The sequence below is a fragment of the Eptatretus burgeri genome, chromosome 3 (genome assembly GCF_056783735.1).
Source record: "Eptatretus burgeri isolate ZD-2024b chromosome 3, Ebu_testis_v1, whole genome shotgun sequence".
Lineage (NCBI taxonomy): Eukaryota > Metazoa > Chordata > Myxini > Myxiniformes > Myxinidae > Eptatretus > Eptatretus burgeri.
The window spans coordinates 137,276,543-137,300,619 of NC_140963.1; the positions used below are offsets into that span (position 1 = coordinate 137,276,543).

At 47.9% G+C, this 24,077-nt stretch overlaps 1 protein-coding gene and 1 pseudogene across 3 annotated transcripts in view; one reads left to right on the forward strand and one right to left on the reverse strand.

Annotated features, from left to right (window-relative positions):
• The window catches only part of RNF213 (ring finger protein 213), a 645,256-nt gene that overhangs the window by 468,627 nt on the left and 152,552 nt on the right, over positions 1–24,077 (reverse strand). For all 3 annotated transcript variants that reach the window (XR_015056656.1, XM_085875806.1, XM_085875807.1), the window contains 2 exons: positions 8,291–8,492; positions 3,931–3,986 (listed from right to left, as the gene is read on the reverse strand). Coding sequence is in view for 2 of the 3 variants with exons in the window: in XM_085875806.1 (XP_085731932.1) it covers positions 3,931–3,986; positions 8,291–8,492 (258 nt within the window). In the remaining variant the exon portion in view is untranslated. The remainder of the gene's footprint in view (positions 1–3,930; positions 3,987–8,290; positions 8,493–24,077) is intronic.
• LOC147031085 (uncharacterized) lies at positions 18,637–21,806 on the forward strand (annotated as a pseudogene).

Sequence of the window (24,077 nt, forward strand, 5' to 3'; positions counted from 1 at the left end):
GTCGCAACTCCGACGCAGGATACCAGAAAGCTGGCACTCATTTTGCCGACCCTGGAAGGATGACAGGCAGAAGAGTCAACACCACCTGATATTAATTCAACAGCCGAGTGGGATTTGAACTCAGGATCCTAGGATCCCAAGCCCACCACCCTAACCATCAAGCCAACACCAGGCATACAAATCTCCAGGGGAGGTTAAAATTGGTCATGCTCTCCAAAAAGAGACCAATGGAATTAACAATTCTCACTATCCCCTCCAGCAGGGGTCAGTAAACAAACACTATGCCACATGTACAAGGAAAATTTGCAAGTCGTAATCAACAAATTAGTTTTAATATGTTTATTTTATTTGCATTTATAACACTCGAGTCCTGTGCCTATCACACTTTTCTCATCCCCAATCCTCCCCACAGTGAAACCGAGTTGAGAGCCTGCCAGATTAATTTAATGTGGTGGTGGTGCAGCACAGACATAATGGGCCAAATGGCCTCCTCCTGCATAAAAGTTCCTTGTTAAAATTTATTGTTCTCGTCTGGATGTGGTCACAAACCTCATCGCGACCAAAAGATATCATCAGGTTTTGCAGCAGAATTGCGTCTTCACTTCATGCAATGTAAAAAACGGCACTTCGGTATTTTATGTGAAGTTCACAGGAGGGAACAGTGATGGGAAAATACAACAATGGACAATATTTCCGTATTTACCGACGTAGACAGACGTTCTCCTGTCTCGCAGACATCTCATCACAGTAACCAGTTCCAAGCTTTTATACCCAGCTAACTTCTACAAAAATACTTCATCAAAACTACCATGGTAATAATTCACATGATCGTGGTCATGAAGTATTCACATTGCACCTTGTCTGGATGACACAGGTTAAGAAACGAATCAGCATATCGGAATAGCACCACAATTCCCAATAATCACGGCAGGTTTATCTGATGATGAAAATATGGAAATCTCCATATGGGTCGTCACAAAAATACAAAAAAAAAAAATTCCCGTAAACATACGGAACAGTTTCACCCATGCTAATATTAGATTTCCTAATTCATACAAATTCATCACAAGCCCTTTATCAACATTAGCATCAATCCTCACATCATTGCCAAATCACCAAACCCATTTCTTAAATGACAAGGAAACGAAACTCTTATCATGAAAGAGTGTTTACCCTTATGACTTTTTGAGAGATTTGAGGAAACGCAACTCCCTTTAAAAGAAAGTCTCTACAATGAGCTGAATAAAACTCATATTAGTGAAGAAGGTGATGAACATGCCATAAATAGGAAAATTCAACATAAAAAATCTCGGTGAATATCATGACTTGTGTCTCAAGACTGATGTTTTATTGTAAGCTGATGTATTCAAAGCATTCAGAGATATCTATCAGTATAATAATTCATAAGGATTAGACCCTGTTCATCATAATATAATGGGTGGAAGCCTGGAACTTCTAACACAATTTTTTCCTAACATATTCTGTTCATACTTCCGAAATCTTCACATTATGTGTTCCATGTATTTATGCAGGTGATAGTGGATTCAAAAAAATCGAATATAGATAGAATTTTCAGAGGGAATCGATGACGTTACAATCAGCAGCGTTCGGCGGCAAACCGACGGCCGGGTCCCAGACGACATGCTTTACTTAACTAAGTCCATGAGTTCAGGACGTTTGTTCAACTCAGCATTTACGACCATAAACCTGCCATGTTGTTAATCTGTTGATGGACGGAATATAGAAACGATGAATATGTCAAATCGTTTGTGTTACTCATCCGGCATTATGTATCAAGGCCAACAATCTAAAGCGACCGGTCTCAAACGCTACCATGGGCACCCAGAAACACCACCAATATGAACTGAGCTTTTGAATGCTGCGCAAAACATCCAAAGAAACTACCGTGACCGAATATTGTGATCCGTCCTGTCCCCCATACCCGTCGTCAACGGGTATCTGCAAGTTATTATAAATCTCCAAATCTACCTTCAAGTGTAATGATAAAGATGACTAATAACCAACTGCTCCTGGACTCTGTCCTTTGCACCTGAGAAGATAGAAAAGTTCCTGGAAACCCTCGACTGATTATCCAACTGGACAAGACAGCACCAGCTCACATGTCCTAAAAACCTGCTCTGCAACTCTTGCACTTCCTCTCACTGCTCTTTCAACAGTGTCATTTACCCAAGGTCATCTTACATTTGTTTGGAAGTCAGCCAATATCACCCACCGCACTATATAAAAAAGGTAAAAACTAATCCCTTTAACTCCAGACCTATTAGTTTAGATCAAATCATCAGCAAGGTCATGGAATCCATCATTTCAGCTGACATGAAATCCTTCCTTTTCTCCAACAGCCTCATATCAGATCACCAATTTGGTTTCAGATCAGATCACTCTACCTTGGACATGTTGCTTCGACTCACCCAACAATGGATGGAGGCCCTCAATGTCAGACAGGAGATCAGAGCTATCTCTCTGGACATATCTCATGACTTTGATACAGTCTGGCATCCTGTCTTGCTCTCCAAACTCTCAGCCTGTGGCATCCAAGGCCAGCTCCACTCCTGAGTTACAGATTTCCCCTGCTCTCGTAAGCAATGTATGACTCTCAACAGAATCCTTTCATCTCCTCTACCTGTTAAGGCTGGAGTGCCCCAAGGCAGTGTTCTGGGTCCAGTCCAATTCCAAATCTTCATAAACGATCTCTCTGACTCTGGAAGATCCCCCTTATATATTTGCTGATGACTCACCCTCTGCTATGACATCCTTCATCCTTCAGAAAGAAAGGCTGCAGCCTCTTTTCTCTCTTCAGAGACTTTTACAAAATCACAAGCTGGCCAAACACTTGGAATACGTCTTTCGATCCTGACAAATCTCACATTCTCACTCTCTCGCCAAAAGGACCACCTGGTAAACACTCCTCTCGACTTTCTTAACAATCTTCTTGAGGAAGTTCAGTCATTCAAACTCATAGGTCTCACTTTTAGCCTTGTTCTTTCGTGGGAAAACAACATTTCAAAGTTGGCTTCCAAATCCAATCGCCCACTGGGCATCCTGCATCATGCAAAGTCCTTCCTTGGCACACCTGAACTCCTATCTACCAAAAGGCCTTCATCCACAGCTTGTTGGAGTACTGCTCCCTCCTCTGCTGGTGCCCCTGCCTCAGGACACCTTGCTCAGCTTGACGATAAGGAAACCAAGGCCTTTAAGATCATTGGAGTATACCGCAATGAAGCTGAGTCTATGGTCTTATCACTTTCCCATTGCAGACAGGTCAGTGATCTGTCTTCCAGTATGTCCTTTTAAGTCTTGCACCCTCTGCTCTTTCTGTGTCTCCCTCCCCCACCCCTCCCTTCCCCTCGTACGCAGTCCACCATCAATCCACTTCTCGTGAAACTCCAAAAATCCAGAATCACAGCTCACCTCCACTCGTTATTTCCTCTTTTTCCCCGCCTATGGAAGAACATTCACATCCTCTTCAATTTTATTCTTCCCTTCAAGTCTACAACACAGCTGTTCAACACCATCTCAGATCATCACCCATCCAGAACGATGATCTTTTCTATCCCATTACCCATTTCCCCTCCCCCACCTCCAAGGTCACGTCCTTCAAGATTTCCAGTTTCTCCTTGCTGAGAGTTTGTTTCTGTATCCATTCTGTCCATCCCATGCATCTTCCCTCCCCTCATTCCTCCCCACACCCATTATTTGTCCAAGTCTCCTTCTATTTTGTCCTTCAATCCTACTGTTGGTGTCCAACCCCCACCTACCAAGACTCTCCCCCTCCACTGTTCATTTTGTTCTTTTACTTCCTGATTCATTCCATATACAAACTCTTCCATGAGCCTTGACCTTGAATTTTAAAAAAACTCAGAAAATGTACAATTAAATGAAGCCACAACTTTACCAAAATAAAGTCTGTACCTCACAAAAATGGTGCTTGCTTTCCGGCAAATCAGAGGAATGGTCTTGATGAATCCCTGGAAAATAGGGAAGACCACTTTGTATAAACATCAGGTACTGTAAGATGCCTATACATGTCAGACATTGTCAACATAACAAAATAAACAAGTGAATAGGCAAGAAAAACAATAAATAAGCTTTTCAAAGAGCAATTTCAAAATCAAGGAGACCCCTGAAGTGCTGGTGGAATGGATTGAACTCATCCTTTTTGGCTTTACCACTCTTCTTGTAACTTTTCTCGTCTGCGTCTGCTTTGTATTCAAACTTCTTCTTCTTACGAATGCTAAACATGATGAAAACAGCTAAAACAAAAACATTTATGATTTTAGGCGACTGACCTTTATTAACTGAAAGGGATGGCTATGAGACATGTGTTGATTCCCATGGGTCTGGAACTATGAACCAGAATAGCACCAAGTTCCTTGACTTTGCAAGAATTAATGGAATTAGGTTGGCGAGTTCATGGTTTCAGCACCCACAGGCTCATTGCTGGACTTGGTATTCCAATGCTGGTTGTGTGACAAAGTAGATTGACCATGTGCTCGTTGATGGCAGCTGGAGAATGATCCAGAACTGCAGGGTCGACCGGAGTGATCAGTTCCTAAATACCGACTACAGGCTTATTGTAGCAACTCTGAAGTTTCAGCTTAAATCCAGGAGAATGGTACCATCCCAGCCGAGGCTGGATGTTGGAAAGCTTAAGGATGAGAGGGTAGTTGAGGAGTTTGCGAACAGGCTGAGTGGGGATTTTGGTGGGGGTCTGGGTGCTCTGGGGAACCCTGAAGAGTTGTGGAGTGCCTTCAAGGCCACCATCCTTGATGTTGCCGGTGGATGTCTTGGAACTCACCGAAGCGTGAAGAAGAATTTTCTCTCTCAAAGGACACTGGATACCATTGACCAGAGCTGCAGACCAGACATAATGGCAGAGCTGAGCTGTTCAGGGAGTTGAGGCATAAAACTGGACATGTGCTGAGGGTGGACAAGGATGCCGATATGCAAGGAATCTGCGAGGGGATAGAGCATCACCTGTGGTCAGGTGATTCTCGTCCTGCTTACAGGAGAATTCACGAATTGCGTTCCTCCAAGCCCGTCCCACGGTTTAATGCAGTTAGAGCAAAGGGCGATGGGCTCTTGACAGGAGTCTGAAGTGAAGGTCTGCTGGGCCGGTTACTTTAAGCGGCTGCACCTGGCTGATCCACCAGCTGTCGAGTTGGATGTCAGGGGTGTTACTATCCTGATTGCTGACCCTCCAATCAACTGTGATCCACCTTCATTTGTGGAAACAGACTGCAGTGAACTGGTTGAAATGGAGTAAAGCACCAGGGGTGTGTGGCATCCATGCTGAACCTCTCAAGGCTGGTGGAAATGCTGTACTCATGTCGTTGCATGCAGTTCTTTGCTCTGCCTGAAACACAGGCATCATCCCAACTGACTGGAAGAGGGGCCTTGTCCCTCTCTCGAAAGGGAAGGGTGATTGCGAGGACTGCAACAACTACCGAGGGGTGATGCTGCTCTCAGTGCCGGGCAAGGTCTTTGCTCAGATAATTCTTGATAGGGTTCGCCACCATCTGCTTGAGCGCCAGCACTCAGAGCAGTCAGGCTTTACACCAAAGAGGTTAACGATTGACCGTATCCTTGCCCTTCGGGTCCTCACCCAATGCAGATGAGTTTTGGCTGGGGCTGCTTGCATCTGATGTTGATCTCTGCAAAGCGTTCAATTCAGTGAATTGGGATGCCCTCTGGAGGATTCTTGGTCTTCGTGGGATGCCACCAAAACTGATCAATCTGATATCTGAACTGTACTCTGGTACTATGAGTGCTGTGAGATGTGGTGATACCATCTCCAACTTAATTCCAGTCGTTACTGGAGTTCATCAGGGGTGTGTATTGGCACCTATTCAAGACTATTGCAATGTGTATTGGAGACTATTGCAATGCCCCTGTTTGTCTGTGTCCCCACGTCTATAAATTTTTGCTTTATAAATGCTTTTTCGCTGCAGCCACTTGGCCAATCGATGTGAAACTTTGAACTTCAGAGGGCCTCCCCATGGATAATATTTTATTGCTATCTCTGACATCGTAGGTCTCATGGTATGGCTACCAGATTGGATTAAAGGAAAAGAATTGGACATATTTTCTCCAAAACTGTTCAACAAAAAAATTAATAAACCAATGTCACCCCCAGGGTGACCAGTATCTTGCCAAAAGGTGACCACGTGTGACTTGTTTAAGGTCACACTGAGGTGAACAGAGCTGCTATCCACCAGGAGCGACTCCTTGAGGAATATCTGCCTATGAGAGATTCCGATGAGAATCGTTCAACAGAGTAACCATGAAAAATATGTGTTTGCCTCATAACGTTACCAAATGACGTCATAATGTCTCCAGCTTGACATATCTAGAAAGCACTCATCGAGGTGTTCAATTTGAGGTACGACACGATATGGTTCCTAAAACTTGAAAATTTGACTTTGGGGTCAAATATGTTTGACCTCAGGCGCTAACCATGAAGGTCAAGGCCAATCGCCACCAAAAATTAATCAGCTGAGGGCCAGACCATGAACTATATTCCCATGAAGTTTGAAGACGATCCGATCAAAATTACTCAAAAAATAAGGGTTTCGTCGACTCCCCTGATTTGCGACAAAGTGACCTTGACCTTTGACCTTGACCTTCAAAATGTTGTGCGCTGAAAGGGACCTCTATAGGCCTCTGATATGCGAAGTTACAAAGATTTCCAATGATAACTGTGTTCTGCAGAATTTTTTATACGTGATTACAGACAAACAAAAAATAAAAAAATAAATAAAAAACATACAAGTTGACTAACATATCTTGCAAAAACTTCGTTTTGGCAAGATAATAAAAACAAATGTCACCCCCAGGGTGACCAGTATCTTGGCAAAATGTGAACATGAGTGACTTATTTATTCGATTAAAGTTACTCAAAAAATAAGGGTTTCGTCGACCTTGATGCTTGACCTTTTTGTGACCTTGACCTTTATATTTTCGTACGGTTAATGGTATCTCTCCAGGACCGTTGTACATGAAATATCAAGAGATTTTGATGCGAACTGAGGAATTAAAATTTTCATTAAAAATCCGTTTTTTCGTCATGACGTCATCAAATGACGTCATAGCGTCAAACTTGTGACAGATCTGGAAAGCACTTATGAAGCGCTTTCATATGAGGTATTACTCGATATGGGATCTAAGATTTCAAAATTTGACCTTGGGGTCAAAAACTTTCGACCTCCACCGCTAACCATGAAGGTCAAGGCCGAACGCCACCAAAAATTAATCAGCTGAGCGCCAGACCATGAACTATATTCCCATGAAGTTTGAAGATGATGCGATCAAAATTACTCAAAAAATAAGGGTTTCGTCGACTCCCCTGATTTGCGACAAAGTGACCTTGACCTTTGACCTTGACCTTGAAAATTTTATGCACTGAAAGGGACCTTGATAGGACTCTGATATGCGAAGTTACAAAAATTTCCAATGATAACTGTGCTCTGCAGAGTGATTGATACGTGATTGCAGACAAAAAAAAAAACATACAAGCTGACTAAGATATCTTGCCAAAACGAATTGAAACTTGGCACAAGTCATCAACTCCCCATGGGGTATATAGAGCGATAATGATGACATCAGTGAAGTGGTGTTCCACAGCCATAATTGGTTGACCCAATGTGAGTGAAGAATTCAAGTTATGACGTTCATAACCCATGCTAAAAATGGGGTGTATGGATGATACAGTACATAGGCCACAATATCAGTGAGCCAAAATAATAGCATGTTCAGTTAACAATGGTATTTTTGTTCAGAATGAATGTGCGAGGTGAGACTATACGCTCTACAAGTGCCGTTGTAGTTCACTTTTAAATTGTTTTTCTCCGCAACCTCTTGAGCGATTGACACAAAACTTTCAACAAAGGAGTGCCTTCCCATGGATAATTTTTTTTCAGCAAAGTTACAAGATGATTGGATGGAAATGTGGCCATGTTCCAAAAAATCCGTTTTCTGCAGGCATGGGTTGCAGAGTGTCTCATGTAACAGGAATAAACAGCCTCGACCTTGCTTTGCTCGGCATCGGCCGAATAAATAACTACTTAAGAAACAGTTTCATTCAATTAATTTTGGTCAGATCAAATATTCACCCGTAACTGATAAATCATGGAAAAATAGTACATTTGTTCCAAGAAAATAAAATTGCCAATATAGTTATGTTTGACAAATGTTGTACCTCCAGATGTTGTATCCTAGCATAATAAGCAAGATTTTTTTTTGTATTATAGTGCAATGCAATGAAAATTCTCACCGGCAGATGATTATTTGACTTGTCAGACATGACTTTTGACAGATTATTTTGTAGCCAAACAACAAGTTCCATTGGTGTCGGTTTTACATGAATGTCCAATTGTTCAGCAAAGGAACTGACGGGCAGGACCTCCAACAGAAGAGACCGGAATTGTTTGCAGGAGAAGAGGCTCACATGTTTTTTCAAGAAATTCAACAAGGAGCTGCACAAAAATAAATGAACAAAAAAGGAAATCACTCAGATTAAAATCATTAACACACCAGGAGTATGGGGAAGGGGGGATAATTGGGAACAAGAAAGTGTGGGGAGAACATGACCTTAAAGAGCAGAATGTGAGAGATCAACGTTGCTGTGCCATGAATTCCAAACATGTAAACATTAATCAATTTTGAGGACACCAATACAACTGACTGTTGCAACAACCCAAGCAACTATGCTGAAAGCATATTCATTCTTCATATGAGAAATAAGCTCCAATAAATCTTTAACTCGAGCATTGGTATATATGAGCATGGAACAAAATATGACCTTGATATTTGTATATAAAAGCAAAGGAATGCATGGAGGTAAAAAATGGATGGAATCAACAGAATGTTGATCAAAGTATGCAAACCACTGTGGGAAGCAAAAAGAAGCTGACATTTCGGCCATTAACGAGTCGTTGGAGCAGGAAGATTCTTTTGCTCCAAGCTCTTCTGCTCCTACGAAAGGTTAACGTCAGGCTATCCATGCTTTCCACAGTGGTTAGCATACTGTTCTGTCGATCACACAGTAGGTTGCCAGCAATTGGTCAAATCACGCGATATTTAAGGGTTTACAGTACATAGATATAAGAAGATGATTTGTAATACTGCCTACCACCAGGTGGTGCTATACGATACACATTTACATAGAGAGAATTGGGGTCTTCCTTCCACTCTGAACCCCCAACGCTGTAGGTTTGAAAATGTTTTCTTGCATCCCCATTTGCCAAGAGGATTCAAACAGTATGCAATATGTATGATGGGGTTACAACTGGTGGAGCCAATTCTATTGATAGACAGAGAGAACTTACAAATATATATTATACAGTATATATATATATATATATATATATATATATATATATATATATATATATATATATATATATATATATATATATATATATATTATACAGTATATATATATATATATATATATATATATATATATATATATATATATATATATATATATATATTATACAGTATATATATATATATATATTATACAGTATATATATATATTGTTGTGGTCACCAAATTCGCAAACCACCATTCAGGTCCCTTAGGTGAGGTATCTCGGTAAGTACATGTGTAGTTAGGCCCAAACCCGTTGTCTAGTGGGAATACATGTCATTTATGCGTGCTGCGACTCTTCAGGATAGCCGTTTTTCTTTTGCTATCTTTATTTTGGACCAACCGCCATTGTCACCACCACCACCACCCACCACAACGCCGCTTCACCACAACCGCCACGACCTTCCCGTCACACCTCGCAGCCGTCGCATCGCCACCGTTCTTGCCCCGCTTGTGGGTACCGGTGTTGGACTCGTGCAGGGCGCGCGCCGAACGGCGTGTACAAAATCACGGATTTTGTGCTTCAAAAACGGATCAAAAACGACACACGCCCACTTTTTGCCGTCCAATCGGTGAGCGAAGGGCGAATTGGCCCCGCCCCCAGGGCGATCGATATATGCAAATTTATGGATCAAAAAGCCTTCACGCCCACTTTTTCTCGGGCCAATGGGGAGCGAGGTGAAAGGTCGAAGGGAGGGGGTCAAAGATGAGAGGGCAAAGCTACGGGGCTGATAAAAGGACCGTGTTCGTCAGTCAAGAGAGTAGGAGAGTCGGAGAGTAGGAGAGTAGGAGAGTCGGGAACAGAGAGTCAAGACTTCGCGGGCGGTGGAGTTGGCAAGAAGGAGCTGGTCGTCGTGTGCGTTGGAGTCGGAACGGAGGGGACGGAGCTGTGGAGAGGCGGCGAGGGCAGACGAGGGGGTGCTCGCGTCGTGCAGGGAGCTGCACCCGAGGGAGGCCGACAGTGCGACCTGGCCGAGGTGGAGACGCTCGTCGCAGGGCAATAAAAATCCTCTATACCCCGAGCATCAGCAACCCCCTCCTGTTTCCCCCCGCGCTGAGATAGTGCGACCAAGGGGGCGCCCTTTCCCACCCCCTACCAGACACTGCCCGCGAGGCCCGCGGAGTTGAGGCGCCATCGCCGCTCCGCCTCTCATCACCAGACGGGTAGGCCGACCCGGTCTCGGCCTCAGGCCCGCCTCATCCTTGAGGGTATTCTTTTCCTTGGTTTTGGGTATGTGTTGTCGGCGCCGTCTGTGAAGTAGAATTGTATAAGTGTTGCCGTGTGCTCGGTAGTCGGTATTAGCTCTGCATTGTGTTTTCGCTTTTATATTTGCTTTTTGTGTAAATGGAATTGTGTTTTTCTTTTCTGTGTGCTTTTGGTGGAATTGAATATGTGTGCTTTCCCGTGTGCCGCGAATAAATGTGCTTTGTGTTGAACTGTTTCCCGCTTCGCTTCGTCATTTCTCCCATTGAATCCTCATCTTGCTTCACGTAAAGGGTTGGTAGTGGGCTGAATACGCCCGATAATTAATCGAACCGTCGAGGTCGACGATAACACCGCTCGGTTATTCTGATAGTACGGAACGGGTCGCTTAAGTGGCCCGTGTCCGAAGTCGACCTGCGGCGAGGTGCGATCGCCCGGTCTACCCTCCGCGTGGGTACTTCGGTAGGTCGAATTTGGCGAGCAACCCTATCCCACGCGGGGGCTGATTGGCTCGATCGCGGTGAGACCGAAAGGTCCACCCGTGACTGGTTCCCGGCGTTAGTCCGAGAGGGTCACGACTGGATTGTCCGTCCGGTGGGCGACGTGCCGCGATTCGAGTTACGTGGCCGTCAGCACGCCGGCGGGCGCGAATCCGTAACACTGGTGTCAGGTCGTGCGATACAAATTCATCGCCCTCCTCGCGGCACTGGTATCGGAGAACAGGAAAACGGGCTCTCCTGTCTCCGGCTAAATTCACGGGAATCGGTCCAGGGGTGAGAGAAGCGACCCCCGATTCCCTCCAAATTACGAGCGAGTTAAATTAACCCTTCACGAGAAGCAAGATGGCGTCTCAAGGCGAGCGGGAGCCGGGGGTATTAGAAATGGATGTAGAATGTGTAGAATCCATGGTCCAGGATGGAATCCCCGTGCAGGAAATGTTGATTGTGCAGGAACACGGACTCGCCCAACTGAACCCAGAGCCCGAAATGGGTGCGGCAGCGGCCGCAGTGTATGACACCTCCCCCCCCCCCTCTCCACCAAAACCCTTCCCCAACCCTTGCCGAAACGGCTCAGCTGAGTGCAACCGACATGGCCCAGCTATGCGCCATGCTGGCGGCAATGACAAATGAAATGAAAAACGAAATGAAAGGCATGAACAAACAAATGATCGAAAAAATGGATGCGAATATGAAAAACGAAATAAAAGGCATGAACGAAAAATTGGATGCGAATACACAACAAATGAACGGAATGGAAACAAACATGAAGGAGGAAATGAAAGAGCTACGGGGTGAGACGCAGAACATGGGCCGATGCCTGCAGGCGGGCATGAAGGCCGTGACCAGGGAGCTGGGAATGGCGACTCCACGTGTGGGAGCAAACGAGCTGGAAGGGGGTGCAACGGCTGACAGGCCCACGGTGGAGGCGGGTGAAAAAATAATTCGGGGGGCGTGTTGGACGAGGGTCGTGACAGAGGAATCGACGGTGACCAAGAGGGAAAAATTAAATGGGGAGACCAAAACGTGTGAGACGAGACACGAGGTGACGACAAAGGAAATAATAATAGTTGAGACAAGGGAGGTAAAGGGTGAAGAGTTGGCAGTGACGGTAGCCGGGAAGGGAACGATAGAGGAGAGACTGCACGGTGAGGACGGGGTAAGTGACGCGCACACACACACGGAGGTAGTGGAGGACAGTGAGGTTGAGCTGGCGGACTGGGTAGAGACCCAGTGCGAGCACCTGGGTGGCCTCCTCCAGGAACGAGGGGAGGGAGTATGCCCCCTTGAGGCGAGTCACGACCAGGTGAGTTCGGTCGTGCTTTGCGAGGTTGAGGGGAGGAGTGCTGTGGACGGGTGCACGGAGAGCTTGGGGGGTATAGAGGCCCCGGAGACCCTTGTGGGGACACAAATCCCCAGTGTGGTTGTCCCTGTGTGTGTGGTGCAAGGCGTGAGTGCATCCCCGTGTGTGGAAGCGACCCCGTGTGTGAGTGGTGTGGTGGCGATGGTGCCGGAGTGCGTGCTTCCCAGCACGCCGTGTGTGGATGAGGCACCGCGGGTTAGTGCCCCCGCGTGTGTGGATGAAACGGCCAGTGTGGGTGAGGCACCGCGGGTGAGTGCCCCCGTATGTGTGAGTGAGGCACGGAGTATGGATGAGACACCGCGGTTGAGTGCCCCCGCGTGTGTGGATGAGGCACCGTGTATGAGTGCCCCCGCGTGTATGAGTGAGGCACGGTGTGTGGATGAGGCACCGCGGGTGAGTGCCCCTGCGTGTGTGGATGAGGCACGGAGTGCGAGTGAGGCACCGCGGGTGAGTGCCCCCGCATGCGTGAGTGAACGGCCGTGTGCAAGGTCGCTGTGTGCAAGGGAGACCGTGTGTGTGAGAGAGCGGTATGTGAGGGAGATGTCGGTTGGCATGTGGGAGCACGCAGCCGCATCTCCCGGTGTGAATGTGATGGAGTGGACTGTGTGCGTCGTAACACGCAGGTATGCGTGTGTGGAATGGAGACGGAGACGGCGACAGAGGAGAGAAAGCCGAGTCGCGGCTGTAGCTATTTCGGGGACCGTGCCGGGTTCGCCCAGCAGTGAGCACGAGGTTCGTGCTGTGCAACGCACGAGACCACCACGTGCTCGCTTGCGAGAGTGAAGTCCCGGTCCGGAAACGCACGCGGTGGATTTGCCGATCCCGCGGACGGACAAAGTTTAGGCAGGTAAATGGATTTGGACCGGACGGGTTCTCCACGCGATCGTGTGTGTTCAGCTCCAACGGGCAAAGCACATGTGTTCGCGTGGGGAACCCCTCGAGACGTGGGGCTTGTGTTTTTTTTATGCGCACGGTGACGTCATGGCTGCACGTGTGGTTGGAATCCGGCAGGAGGGGTATCTCTGCCGGATGGTCCCGTCCAAGGAGGGATGAGGAACACGTGCAGCTGCATGACGTCACGGGCAGGTGCAAAGTGCGTGAGTTGCCGCGCTGGCGCTGCGCATGTAAAGAAAAAAATAAAAAAATAAAAAAAAAAAAGAACAAGCCTCACTTTCGGGTGCACAGGATTCCTGGGCAAGGGGTGGAGACCCCCTTACCCTGGGCACAGGATGGAAACTAGTTAGGGGGAAGGGTTAGCTTAGCTAGACCGGCTCCATGGGGCAGGGGTAAGTCCTCATGGGGCCCGTGGAATGGATTAGTTAGAGGGATTGTAGCCAGATTTAGGTTGGGAAATAAAAGTTATTTGGGACATTTGAGAACATGGACAGACTTGTGAATGTGTAGAGGGGACGTAGCTTAGCTACGTAGGTTAAAAGGAATGTGCTATAGTGTAAGGGACGACGTGGGAGCACGAGTTAGTTAGGGGATGTAGTTAGAAGGATGGCAGAGTTCAGCGGTGAGTGTGTTGAAGAGTTGTGAGTTGTGAGGTGAGTACGTGTACATGTTGAGTGAGTGAGGCCAGCGGGTCTGTGTGTGTGGAGTGAATGGGGAATGCATGGTGCGATGAGTGATTGGGGGGAGGAGTGACTCCCGCCCAAGGGACCCCGGGGTCAGTATAAAGTGAGTTAGGGGGTTAGTCAAATTGAAAAATGGAGGATGTTTTGTTGTTGGTGGGAAAGTAGGCTCGAGACCCATTTGGAGGGGTGCAGGAGCCCTGTTGACGGGCTTGGGAGCGTGGCTGCGAAAGGTGAGTATCGCTGAGTGGGTACCCCGGGCACCAGGCTAGTCGGCCGTGGTAGGCCATGGGCCCATGGGGGGCCGGGATAGAGTAGTGGGCACGGGTGCGCCTGCTTGGTGCGGGGGCCCGGGGCGCCATTAGCCGCGTGGGCAGTGTTGTGGGCACGGGTGACCCTCGGAAAGGGGCCCGGGAGGCCAGCCTGCCACGTGTGCGTTTCAGGGGAGGTGCCATGGGGGGCACTCCCCGGTGTTAGGGAGCTGGTAGGCTCGGAGGCAGTGTAGTGCCCAGGGGTGCCATAGCTGGAGATTCGGCAGAGGGTCGTGCCTGCCAAAGAGAGCCACGTGTCCCAGCCAGGAGACCGTGTGAGGGCACGGAGAGAAAATTGGGGGGCGAGGCCCGAAATTGTGAGGACACCAACACAGGCGACGGGAATCTGGGTTGTTAGAACCAATAGTTTAAGCGAGAGGCGCTTGTTGAAAGCCCCGGGGTAGTTTAACAGTTAAATGGTTAGGGTAGATTAGGAGATGTACCCCTCCGCACCATCCATCCCCTCGCTCTCGTTGTGGGCCGCTGGACCCACTTTGGTTATAGATCGCCGAACTCTGGGGAGGCCATTCTGAGGCTTGAGTTGGGCCTCGGCACAGGACGTTAGCTCTCCCTTATTCCCCTCCGGGAAGGGAACGTAGGGGTTGGGAGTAGGCTAGGTGACAGGATAGGTTAGCCGAACAAGGACGATAAAGGGGGTTAGGGGACGATTTATAGTGGGGGAGTAAAAATAAAAACAACAAAAAATAAGTTGGGGCTAAATTGGGGTTTGACAAATTAAGGGAGTGGGTATGTACAGTGACAGGCAAAGGCGATAGGTGGGAGGGAGACAGGTAGGTAGGTCCGAGCCCGCCTTCCAAGTGGCCAGCACCACCGCACTCCCTCCACGGAACGGCAAAGGCTGGCCAACTTCATCGGCTGGCCGTGTTTTACTTCAAGGCAGAGGCCGGCCAACTTCATCGGCAGCTGTTGTTTTGCTGCAAGGCCTGTGCCGGCTGGATCGTCTACAGCTGCTGTGCTGCAAGGCCTGTGCCGGCCCACTTCATCTGCTGGCTGTTTTTCTTTGAGGCCTGTGCCGGCCAGTTCGTCTGCCGGCTGTGTTTGCCTGCAGCGGCCTTCTTCTGCGGGCTGTGTTTGCCTGCTGCCTTTGCCATGCCATGCCCACTGCCCATGTTCACCAGCCCCGCTCAATTTTTGCTTTGCCCCCCCCCCCTGTTCATTTCCATGTGCGCCAGGATCCGCAAGGCAACAGTTTGCAAGCTGCGAGAACTGCCCTGTTGGCAGCTACAACACGGGCCTGCAGTGGCGGCCCGTGCACCGTGTTTGTGTTCATCCATCCATTCGTTGTGCTCATTGCGTGTGCCACTTGAGCTGGCACGGAGACTGCGTTGTGCAGCCCATGCACCGTTGTGGTTCACTGCGTTCAGTTCAAAAGGGAAGGCCTTGGACTGCGTGTGAGCAGCCAGCCACGTTCCCTGTCACCTGCATTGTTTGAGCCAGAGACTGCATGCGGGCAGCCTGGCTCCCTGCTAACTGCTTTCTTTTTGCAGAGTTCAATGATCCTGGGCCATGGTTTAGTGTAAAATTTGTAAGTTAAGGTTAAGATGTACTGTAAATATGAGTGCGCCCCCGGCATGTCTGTCTAGCGCCGGCAATTTTATTTAAGTCGTCCGTGTGAGTGAGTTTGTTTAGATAGTTACGCAGCCCTCAGGTTATTTATTTTGGGGACACGAATACCATGAATGTCGCACTCAGGGATCCGTAGGTAAAATGTACTAGGGGAAAACTACACATGATGGCACACGAAAATTTGACGACTCGGGACGAGTCTGTAAAAAGGGGAGGGGGTAGTGTTGTGGTCACCAAATTCGCAAACCACCATTCAGGTCCCTTAGGTGAGGTATCTCGGTAAGTACATGTGTCGTTCGGCCCAAACCCGTTGTCGAGTGGGAATACATGTCATTTATGCGTGCTGCGACTCTTCAGGATAGCCGTTTTTCTTTTGCTATCTTTATTTTGGACCAACCGCCATTGTCACCACCACCACCACCACCCACCACAACGCCGCTTCACCACAACCGCCACGACCTTCCCGTCACACCTCGCAGCCGTCGCATCGCCACCGTTCTTGCCCCGCTTGTGGGTACCGGTGTTGGACTCGTGCAGGGCGCGCGCCGAACGGCGTGTACAAGATCACGGATTTTGTGCTTCAAAAACGGATCAAAAACGACACACGCCCACTTTTTGCCGTCCAATCGGTGAGCGAGGGGCGAATTGGCCCCGCCCCCAGGGCGATCGATATATGCAAATTTATGGATCAAAAAGCCTTCACGCCCACTTTTTCTCGGGCCAATGGGGAGCGAGGTGAAAGGTCGAAGGGAGGGGGTCAAAGATGAGAGGGCGAAGCTACGGGGCTGATAAAAGGACCGTGTTCGTCAGTCAAGAGAGTAGGAGAGTCGGAGAGTAGGAGAGTAGGAGAGTCGGGAACAGAGAGTCAAGACTTCGCGGGCGGTGGAGTTGGCAAGAAGGAGCTGGTCGTCGTGTGCGTTGGAGTCGGAACGGAGGGGACGGAGCTGTGGAGAGGCGGCGAGGGCAGACGAGGGGGTGCTCGCGTCGTGCAGGGAGCTGCACCCGAGGGAGGCCGACAGTGCGACCTGGCCGAGGTGGAGACGCTCGTCGCGGGGCAATAAAAATCCTCTATACCCCGAGCATCAGCAACCCCATCCTGTTTCCCCCCGCGCTGAGATAGTGCGACCAAGGGGGCCCCTTTCCCACCCCCTACCAGACACTGCCCGCGAGGCCCGCGGAGTTGAGGCGCCATCGCCGCTCCGCCTCTCATCACCAGACGGGTAGGCTGACCCGGTCTCGGCCTCAGGCCCGCCTCATCCTTGAGGGTATTCTTTTCCTTGGTTTTGGGTATGTGTTGTCGGCGCCGTCTGTGAAGTAGAATTGTATAAGTGTTGCCGTGTGCTCGGTAGTCGGTATTAGCTCTGCATTGTGTTTTCGCTTTTATATTTGCTTTTTGTGTGCTTTTGGTGGAATTGAATATGTGTGCTTTCCCGTGTGCCGCGAATAAATGTGCTTTGTGTTGAACTGTTTCCCGCTTCGCTTCGTCATTTCTCCCATTGAATCCTCATCTTGCTTCACGTAAAGGGTTGGTAGTGGGCTGAATACGCCCGATAATTAATCGAACCGTCGAGGTCGACGATAACACCGCTCGGTTATTCTGATAGTACGGAACGGGTCGCTTAAGTGGCCCGTGTCCGAAGTCGACCTGCGGCGAGGTGCGATCGCCCGGTCTACCCTCCGCGTGGGTACTTAGGTGGGTCGAATTTGGCGAGCAACCCTATCCCACGCGGGGGCTGATTGGCTCGATCGCGGTGAGACCGAAAGGTCCACCCGTGACTGGTTCCCGGCGTTAGTCCGAGAGGGTCACGACTGGATTGTCCGTCCGGTGGGCAACGTGCCACGATTCGAGTTACGTGGCCGTCAGCACGCCGGCGGGCGCGAATCCGTAACAATATATATATATATATATATATATATATATATATATATATATATATATATATATATATATATATATATATATATATATATATACATATACATATATATATATATACATATATATATATATATATACATATATATATACATATTTATACCCATACACAAACAGGGTGTCAGAAGTAGCGCCCGATTTCTGTCAGTTGATTGTTTGTTTTGCCATTTGTATTACAGTGTACAAGAAGGTAAGAAATAAAAAATGAATGACATGTTGATCTAACCATTTATTCAAGAAAAAAAATATTACAGAACTGTACCAAGCTGTTTTACTTGCAATTTTCAAAGCGCCCTCCCTCGTGATCGATGCACAATTGCAGCCGAGCAGGCACAGAGCGGCACACACGTCTGCAGAGTTCGATATCAATTTCCTCAAACTTTGCAGTGATTTGAGCCTTCAATTCCTGAATGGCACGAGGCTTTTCACGATAAACAAGGTCTTTCATGAGCCCCCAAAGAAAGAAATCTGGAGGTGTAAGGTCTGCGGAGCGTGCTGGCCACTCGATCGGACCACGGAGGCCGATCCACTTTCTGGGAAAGTTTTCATCCAGCCACTGACGAACATAACGTCCATAATGACGTGGAGCTCCATCATGCTGGAAATAACAGTCCTGATCTTGTACCTCGAGGATTCTTAATGATCATGTTCATTCTTGTATCTTTCAAACCGTGTTCATTGTTGATGTTGCAATAAATCGCCAACTGGATTAACAAAGAGAACGACAGTCTTATTTATGAACACTCTCTCCAACCTCGCCCAACCAAGGCCACGATGCCTGCGGTAGGATGCCCAATCGCTGGTTGTGACTACACCACTGAAGACCTCGATCCTGCTATCGTGGCCGCACTCATCACTGCCCACAGTGCCATTCATGCCCCTGGATATGCCGCCAAGGTTGAAAAAGTCAAAAGGCCCACAATTGTCACCGCTGGCTCCAGTGAAGAGTGGGCTTACTTCGAGTCACAATGGTTTGAATACGTCGATGCAACCAAAGTCACTGGCCGCAATAAAGTGGTGCAGTTACTAGAGTGTTGTGACGAACCCGTGCGCAAGGATCTAACAAGATCGACAGGTGGGTAACCTTTCAAACAAACCCATAGAGGTGGTAATGGCAGCCATTAAAAAAAAAAAAAAACTTGCTGTTCACGAAGAGAACACTATGGTGGCCAGAGTAACATTACATAATAGGCTTCAAGTCCATGATGAAACAGTGCGCAGCTTTGGGGCCCACCTACGTGGTCAAGCGGGAATATGCAAATTCCGAATCAAATGCCCTAGTTGTGACGCTGAAGTTAACTACACAGAAACGATCATGCGTGATGTTCTTACACGAGGAATTGCCGACCATGAGATCCAGCTTGACCTCCTTGGTGACAAGAAACAGGACATGACCCTGGAGGACGTCTTCCAATTCATTGAGGCTAAAGAATCTGGCAAACGGTCAGCATCTACACTAATGGACACACACTCAGTGGAAGCATCTAGCAGCGCATATCAAAAGGCCAAGCAAGTAACCATCAAGGACAGAAACGACCCATGCTCCTACTGTGGCAAAAAGGGACACGGGAAGAGCGCCCCAGCTCACGTTCGCAAGACAGAATGTGCGGCATATGGTCACAGATGTGGGCATTGCAATCGCGATAATCACATGGAGAGTGTATGTCGCAGTAGGAACAAACCTAAACGCACGAGTGCCTCTTCTAATAACAATGACAATGCTGTGTTTGATACCTTATGTACTGTTCATGTATCAGCACAACAGTCAAATGAAACTCCTAACATATCTGGGCATGAATGTAATGAGTTTGATAACGTTATTAATTCGGGTTGATCACACTGTGAGCGTTCCATCACCCTTGACCACCATGTTTATGACAAACTCTCGAATACATGGATCAGGAAGAGTTCAAAACCTCAACCATTTGTTAATGTGACTGTCAAAATCATGCACGAAGACTACACAGCCCTTGGCTTTGACCTTTCCACTCAGACCATGACTTGCCATGTCCCCGCAATGGCAGACACAGGGTGCCAGAGTTGCCTTGCTGGTATAAAGGTCATCCACCGCCTTGGCTTGTGCAAATCTGACCTCATCCCAGTAACCATGAGAATGCACACTGCCAACAATGGAGGCATCAATATCCTTAGGGCCACTGTACTCCGCTTGTCAGGCAAAGACAAACGGGGTCAGGCCGTTGAAACGAGGCAAATGACCTTAGTCACAGATAGCTCTGACAAGCTCTTCCTCAGCAGAGAAGCCTGTGCCGCCCTTGACATCATTCCGGATAGCTTCCCCAAGATAGGTATAGACCCGACAGTACAGCAGTCAGACGCAACAGCAGCCTTACAGGAAGACCCCACCACAGTGTGCCATTGCCCTCAGCATCGTCGACCCCCACCACCCCCGACAAAGCTGCCATTCCCCGCAACTGATGCTAATCGCCTGCATCTACAACAATATCTCCTTGAATACTATAAGTCAAGCACATTTAACACCTGTGAGCATCAAACATTACCTCTAATGGATGGCCCGCCCATGAAACTGATGGTGGATCCTAATGCTGAACCAGTGGCACACCACACACCGGTACCAGTCCCACTACACTGGCGGGATGCGGTCAAAGCTGGGCTAGACCACGATGTACAGTTGGGTGTACTTGAGCCAGTCCCCATTGGTGAACCCGTCACCTGGTGCCATGGAATGGTTGGCTGTCCAAAGAAGAATGGCCAGCCACGCCGCACTGTTGATTTCCAGGCCCTCAACGCCCATGCTACATGGGAAACACATCACACGCCATCACCCTTTCATCAGGCTAGATCGGTTCCGAACGGTAAGAAGAAGACGGTCTTTGATGCATGGAACAGATACCATAGCGTGCCCATCTGCAGAGAAGACCGACACCTGACCACCTTCATCACACCCTGGGGTAGATGCCGCTACAAAACAGCCCCTCAAGGGTATATTGTGTCAGGCGATGGATATACAAGGCGTTATGACGAGATCGTGTCTGACATCCCCAATAAAACCAAATGCGTTGATGACGTCTTGCTATGGTCTGACTCGCTGGCAGAGTTTCTTCCAGGCTGTTCAGTGGCTTGACACCTGTGGACAGAATGGAATCACCCTGAACCCTGACAAGTTTGTGTTTGGTGAAGATATAGTGGCATTTGCTGGGTTCGAAATAACTCCCAATAGTGTCCATCCTTGCAGGAAATACCTCCGCGCAATCCTCGATTTCCCAACAACCAAGGACATCACAGATGTACGTTCTTAGTTTGGACTTGTCAATCAAGTGTCATACGCTTTCAGTATGGCTGAGGTGTTGCCGTTCCGGCAACTACTTAAACCCAGTACACCGTTTAAGTGGGATGAGCACCTCCAGGATGCATTTGAAGAGTCGAAAGCTGTCATCGCCAGTGAGATCGAGGAGGGTGTCCGGATATTCGACCCCAGCAAGCCCACGTGCCTCGCTACAGACTGGTCCAAGACTGGCATTGGCTTCTGGCTACTGCAGAAACACTGTACCTGCACCAACATAAAGCCCTTCTGTTGTCACACAGGATGGAAAATCACGCTCGTGGGCAGCAGATTCATCCACCCTGCTGAATCACATTACACACCAGTTGAGGGTGAGGCCCTTGCAGTTGCTGACGCCCTAGATAAGGCCAGATACTTTATTCTGCGATATGAAGACCTCATAATCACTGTCGACCACAAACCTCTGCTCAAAATCTTTAATGATCGAAGTCTAGAGGATATCTCGAACGCTCGCCTTAGGAACTTAAAGGAGAAGACACTGCGATACAAGTTCCGGATGGTCCATGTGCCAGGGATTAGACATCGCGCCACAGACTGCATCTCACGCCACCCTACTGGAGAGCCTGTGAAACTGACCCCACTGATGATATGGCGGCCAATGATTCCACACCCATCATCCTGACGCATTCCAAAAACCTCCTGGGTGGCTTACGTAGATCAGCACCAGAAACCCCCAACGGGTGTGCTCCCACGTCTGCTATTTCCTCCCTCACCTCACTCAGCCTCAAACCTGCAGCATGGGACAGGGTTCGAACCGCAACAGCCAGTGACAATAACATGCAGAGCCTTGTTGACCTTATCGAGTCAGGTATCCCTGAATTCCGTCATGAGCTCCCTGGATCCCTACGCGAATACTTCAAGTTTCGAGATAGTCTAATACAGTTGATGGTGTCATACTCTACAAGGATCGTGTCCTTATACCACCATCTCTCAGGGACGAGGTGTTAGCCGCTCTGCACGCTGCCCATCAAGGGGTCACCTCTATGACTGCGAGAGCAGAGTCCTCCCTCTTCTGGCCTGGCATAGCCGCTACCATTGAGGCCCTTTGTGCTGGGTGCTACCGTTGTAATCGGATTGCGCACTCCAATCCAAGTGCGCCACCCACTCCCCCGACACCTCCAGATTATCCATTCCAATGTATGTGTGCCGACTACTTCCACTACAAAGGATGCAACTACTTGGTGGTGGTCGACCGGTATTCTAACTGGCCGATAGTTGAGAGAGCCTCACATGGTGCAGGTGGACTCATCACTTGCCCAAGACGTACCTTTGTCACATTTGGTATTCCTGATGAATTAGCTTCCGATGGTGGTCCTGAATTCACAGCAGTCGCTACACATAAATTCCTCAAGGAATGGGGTGTACATCATCGACTCTCCTCAGTAGCTTATCCATATAGCAACTGCCGTGCTGAAGTTGGTGTCAAGACTGTGAAGCGTCTTATCATGGACAACACCAGCCGTAATGGAGGCCTCGATACCGATGCGTTCCAACGTGCCATGCTCCAGTATAGAAATACCCTAGACAGAGACACGAAATTCTCTCCAGCGATGTGCATTTTCGGCCGTCCAATTCGAGACTTCATCCAAATACCGCATGGCAGATACAAACCTCACAACACTTGGCATGAGACTGGCGGCTCGGGAGGAAGCACTCCGCAACCGCCACATGAGAGACACTGAGCGCTGGTCTGAACATACCAAGAGATGGCTGAAGCACTAGCAAGCCTGCCTGGCACTCTGACAATGACATGTGATTCTGGCATTGACCATTACTGACTTTGCGTTTGGTTTCTGGTTCAGTTTTTCAATTGGCTTCAAAGCTAGTTACATATATTCTTCATGTTCTCAGTCTTTGTCATGCCGAAAGACACACACACTTGTATTTTCCATGCCAAAGACTTGGGGGGAGATAGAGGATTCTTAATAATTATTAATGATCATGTTCATTCTTATATCTTTCAGACCGTGTTCATTGTTGATGTTGCAATAAATCGCCAACTGGATTAACAAAGAGAACGACAGTCTTATTTAGTAAACTGGGCCAAAAGAAGGTTTGCAGCATATCCAGGTAAATTTCTGCAGTGACAGATCCCTCAAAAAAAAGCGTCCAATTATCCCTCATGGAGATACGGCTGCCCAAATTGTGACTCCAGGTAAATTAACCTTCTTCTGAACTGTCACTCTTGGGTTATTTGCAGCCCAGTAGACACAATTGTGTCTGTTAATTGTGCCATTAAGCTTAAAACATGCCTCATCTGACCACCAAAATCAAAAATAAATAAATTACGAAAATTAATAATCTGCAAGACAATTATTAACAACATGACTTCCCAGAAAGAATCTGACAGCAGAAAAAAACAGAAATTTGGCGCTACTTTTGACTCGCACTGTAAATATAGGGTGTCCCAAAAAAATATACCACTTTTAAAATGCTTTGTTTGATCCTAAAAAAGCAGTAATTTTGTCACTAATACTACATTTCTTGTTGCAGAGACCCTGAGGTCTATTTTGATACCAAGCAAGCGCCAAAAAATGCCAAGACTGACCCGTACAACAACGGACGAAAATTGTTGAACTTTGGCACCAGACGAAAAGTGTCATACAGGTGCAACATCTTTACTCGAGACATTTCGGTATCCACTTGCGCCATGCACCAAGCTTTCGGACAATAAAGTGCACCATCGCAAAGTTTACCAATGTGGGAACCATCTGTGACCTTCACAAAGTGGTCGGAAGAGGACAGGTCGTAGTGAAGAAAGTGTGGAAATGGTGAGACAGGCGGTCGTTCAGAGTCCAAAAATATCGATTCGACGACTTTCTGCTGAGATAAACATTCATAAGAGCACCGTTCAGAGGATCCTTCGCCAAGACATTCATGCCTTTCCATACAA